Raw genomic sequence first — 1,148 nt, forward strand, 5'->3', positions numbered from 1 at the left:
ATAAGGTATAATTAATTAAGTCTTTCATTTTTTAATTGTTAGTTGACTGATCTATTTAAATATTTAATTATTACTAGATCACTTACAGATTATACAATACATTATCTGTATACATTAATAATTACAAATCAGATCTAACACCAAATCCAGGTTCTGGTGGTGGAGATGTTAATGATGTTAAGCCACCTGCTGGATCTGCTGCAAATCTAGGTGAATTTTGTGGACCTGGTGGTGGTCTTTCTCCTTTTTTCAGTGCATTTATGATAGTAGTGGCACTTTCAGGAGTTAAATCTTCCTGCAAAATGTATTGACACTTATGTTACTGATATTAAAATTTATTAATCTCTATTAGTGACTCGTGAGTTGTAAAACATTCTGTTCTTAATAGCTACCTAAATAGTAATATATTGGTGGTTTGTACTTCTAAAATTAGTTTAAGTATAATTAAATTATAATTATAAAAATAGTAATTACAGTATGTAATTTACATATTCCATGATAAAATGTTTTTTAGAATTATACTTACATAATAATCATCATTAACTTGAAACATTGGTGCATTAGCACAAGCCCCTAGACATTCTACTTCTGAAATGGTGAACAGTTTATCTTCAGACATTTCTCCTACTTTACAATTTGTAGCTTTAGTTACAGCTTCTACAATAGAGTCAGAATCTCGTAACCAACATGGAGTACAGGTACAAATTTGTACATGATACTTTCCCATTGGCCTTCTGTTAAACATTGTATAAAATGTTGCTACTTCATAGACACGCATACGTGGTACATTCAATATTTCTGCCACTTTATGCATTGCAGAAATAGGTAACCATCCATGTTGTCTCTGAGCTAAATCCAATAAAGGTATCATTGCACCACGTTTGTGACCTTCAGGATAAATTTTTAAAAGGGCTTCAATACGTTTTTGGTTTGCTCCATTAAACTCAAATGGAATATTTGGATTATCAACTTCACTGTCTCTATGCTATTAAAATATAAATTAGCCAATATTAATTAAAGTTTGATACAAAAAATTGATTAATGTCATATATATTATATATAATAATACGTACAACAAATAACTGATCAGATGTGAGAATGGCTGAAGTCTGTAATCCTCTAATGTTTTTACAATTCTGTTTAACAAA

The 1,148-nt window shown here is 29.8% G+C and overlaps 1 protein-coding gene across 1 annotated transcript in view; it reads right to left on the reverse strand.

Moving 5' to 3' along the window:
• Positions 1 to 121: 121 nt before the first annotated feature.
• LOC108574610 (NADH dehydrogenase [ubiquinone] flavoprotein 2, mitochondrial) overlaps positions 122 to 1,148 on the reverse strand; it is a 1,496-nt gene continuing 469 nt past the window's right edge. The window contains exons 2-4 of the mRNA XM_017937230.1: positions 1,074 to 1,136; positions 527 to 985; positions 122 to 295 (exon numbers count right to left, since the gene is read on the reverse strand). Of these exons, the coding sequence (XP_017792719.1) occupies positions 122 to 295; positions 527 to 985; positions 1,074 to 1,136 (696 nt within the window). The remainder of the gene's footprint in view (positions 296 to 526; positions 986 to 1,073; positions 1,137 to 1,148) is intronic.

This window comes from Habropoda laboriosa, unplaced genomic scaffold (assembly GCF_001263275.1).
Source record: "Habropoda laboriosa isolate 0110345459 unplaced genomic scaffold, ASM126327v1 scaffold175, whole genome shotgun sequence".
In the NCBI taxonomy this organism is placed as follows: domain Eukaryota; kingdom Metazoa; phylum Arthropoda; class Insecta; order Hymenoptera; family Apidae; genus Habropoda; species Habropoda laboriosa.